We start from the raw sequence: 2,317 nt of genomic DNA, 5'->3' as shown, positions 1-2,317 counted from the left end.
AGCTTAATTTGGAAATGAGACAATTGGGGGTGGAGCAAGGTCACGAAATGGAAGAGAAGGGCAGAGGACAGCTTAATTTGGAAATGAGACAATTTGGGGTGGAGCAAGGTCACGAAATGGAAGAGGAGGGCATAGGACAGCTACAAGAACTGTTGCGGAAGCATGAGGCAGCCCTCAACATGCCCACCGGATTACCCCCCCATAGAGTGAAGGACCACCGGATAATCTTTGAGGATGGCAGCGGACCGATTAGTGTCTGACCATACCGATATCCCTATTTTCAAAAGAATGAAATAGAAAGATTGGTGAAGGAGATGTTGGCTGCTGGAATTATTCAGCCGAGTGTGAGTCCCTATTCCAACCCGGTCTTGCTTGTAAAAAAAAAGGATGTTTGTTGGAGATTTTGTATCGATTATAGAGCGTTAAACAATGCCACATTTCCGGATAAATTTCCAAACCCTGTGATAGAGGAGTTGTTAGATGAATTGTGTGGTGCCACCATTTTCACCAAATTAGATTTGAAGTCGGGGTATCACCAAATCTGCATGAGTGACGAGGATGTACCTAAAATGGCTTTTCGAACTCCGGAGGGACACTATGAATTCCTAGTTATGCCATTCGGATTGACAAATGCACCGGCGACTTTTCAGTCCTTAATGAACGAGGTACTTCAGCCGTTCTTACGCTGATTTGTGTTGGTCTTCTTTGATGATATTTTGATTTACAGCTATTCGTGGGAGGACCATATGGAGCAATTGGACAGGGTTATGTCAGTTTTGAGGGCCAACCATTTGTACGTCAACAGAAAAAAATGCCTTTTTGCTCAGGAACAATTGGAGTATTTGGGTCATGTGGTTTCCCGGACTAGAGTAGCCACGAATTTCAGTAAGATACAAGCCATGTTGGATTGGCCATCCCCATGGACCATTAAGGAGTTGCAGGGATTCTTGGGTCTAACGGGATACTACCGTAGGTTTGTGGCTGGGTATGGGCGTATTGCGTGGTCATTGACGCAGCAACTTAAGAAGGATGCTTTTGCTTGGAATTCGGAGGCTGAGGAGGTGTTTCAGTGCTTAAAGAAAGCTATAACTGAAATTCCAGTTTTGGCTTTGCCAGATTTCTCTTAACCTTTTGTGGTGGAATCTGACGCTTCGGGATTTGGGGTAGGAGCGGTTTTGATACAACAACAGCGGCCCATCGTTTATTTTAGCCAAGTCCTCTCAGTGCGTGCTTGTGTCAAATCGATCTATAAGCGAGAGCTAATGGCCATTGTGCTAGCCATTCAGAAATGGCGACCTTATTTGTTGGGAAGGCGTTTTTTGGTGCGCACCGATCAAAAAAGTTTGAAGTTCTTATTTGCTCGTGCCAAATCGGTCTATAAGCGAGAGCTAATGGCCATTGTGCTAGCCATTCAGAAATGGCGACCTTATTTGTTGGGAAGGCGTTTTTTGGTGCGCACCGATCAAAAAAGTTTGAAGTTCTTATTGGAACAGTGCTTAGTGAGTGTGGAGCACCAGCGGTGGCTGTGCAAATTGGTTGGCTATGATTTTGAGATACAGTACAAACCGGGGCCAGAAAACAAGGTGGCTGACGCCCTTTCGAGACAACAAGTGGGGCTGGTTTTGATGGTCATGACTACTCCAATGGTGCTCGATATTGAGGAGTTGCAGCGGCAGGTTAAGGCAGATCCGGAGCTCAACAAAACCATAGAGGGGATGCTGGCTGGAACGCACTCTTCGACGGGATTTACTCTTCAACGGGGGCATCTACTTTACAAAGGAAGGTTGGTCGTTCCTCCAAAATCTCCACTAACTCCAATCTTATTACGAGAGTTTCATAGTAGTAAGATAGGCGGCCATTCTGGGGTCTTAAAGACGTACAAACGGCTGGCTTTGGAATTTTTCTGGAGGAGAATGCGCAAGGATGTTGAGTCTTTTGTGGCTGCTTGTGCTGTTTGTCAACAACATAAGACGTCCACTTTGTCTCCGGCGGGATTGTTGCAGCCTTTCCCTATAGCGAACTGGGTTTGGGATGATATCTCCATGGACTTTATTGAGGGTTTACCGAGATCTGTGGGTTATAATTCCATTTTGGTTGTCGTGGATCGCCTAAGTAAGTACGGCCATTTCATTGGCTTAAAACACCCATTTTCTGCCAATACAGTGGCTGTTGTTTTTGTTCGTGACATCGTGCGCCTGCATGGGTTTCCACAGAGCATCATCTCCGACCGAGACAAGGTTTTTATGAGCCATTTTTGGAAGGAACTTTTCAGGTTGCAGGGCACTACCTTGTGTCAGAGTACGGCGTATCATCCACA

General features: G+C 45.8%; 1 protein-coding gene across 1 annotated transcript in view; it reads left to right on the top strand.

Moving 5' to 3' along the window:
* The window catches only part of LOC112091557 (uncharacterized mitochondrial protein AtMg00860-like), a 1,501-nt gene extending 374 nt beyond the window's left edge, over positions 1-1,127 (top strand). Inside the window, exon 2 of the mRNA XM_024165574.1 lies at positions 728-1,127. Coding sequence (XP_024021342.1) covers positions 728-1,127 — 400 coding nt within the window. The remainder of the gene's footprint in view (positions 1-727) is intronic.
* The last annotated feature ends 1,190 nt before the right edge of the window (positions 1,128-2,317 follow it).

Source organism: Morus notabilis, unplaced genomic scaffold (assembly GCF_000414095.1).
Source record: "Morus notabilis unplaced genomic scaffold, ASM41409v2 Scaffold585, whole genome shotgun sequence".
NCBI classification, from domain to species: domain Eukaryota; kingdom Viridiplantae; phylum Streptophyta; class Magnoliopsida; order Rosales; family Moraceae; genus Morus; species Morus notabilis.
Note: the sequence above shows the minus strand (reverse complement) of the source record. Positions and strands in the feature narration are given on the sequence as shown.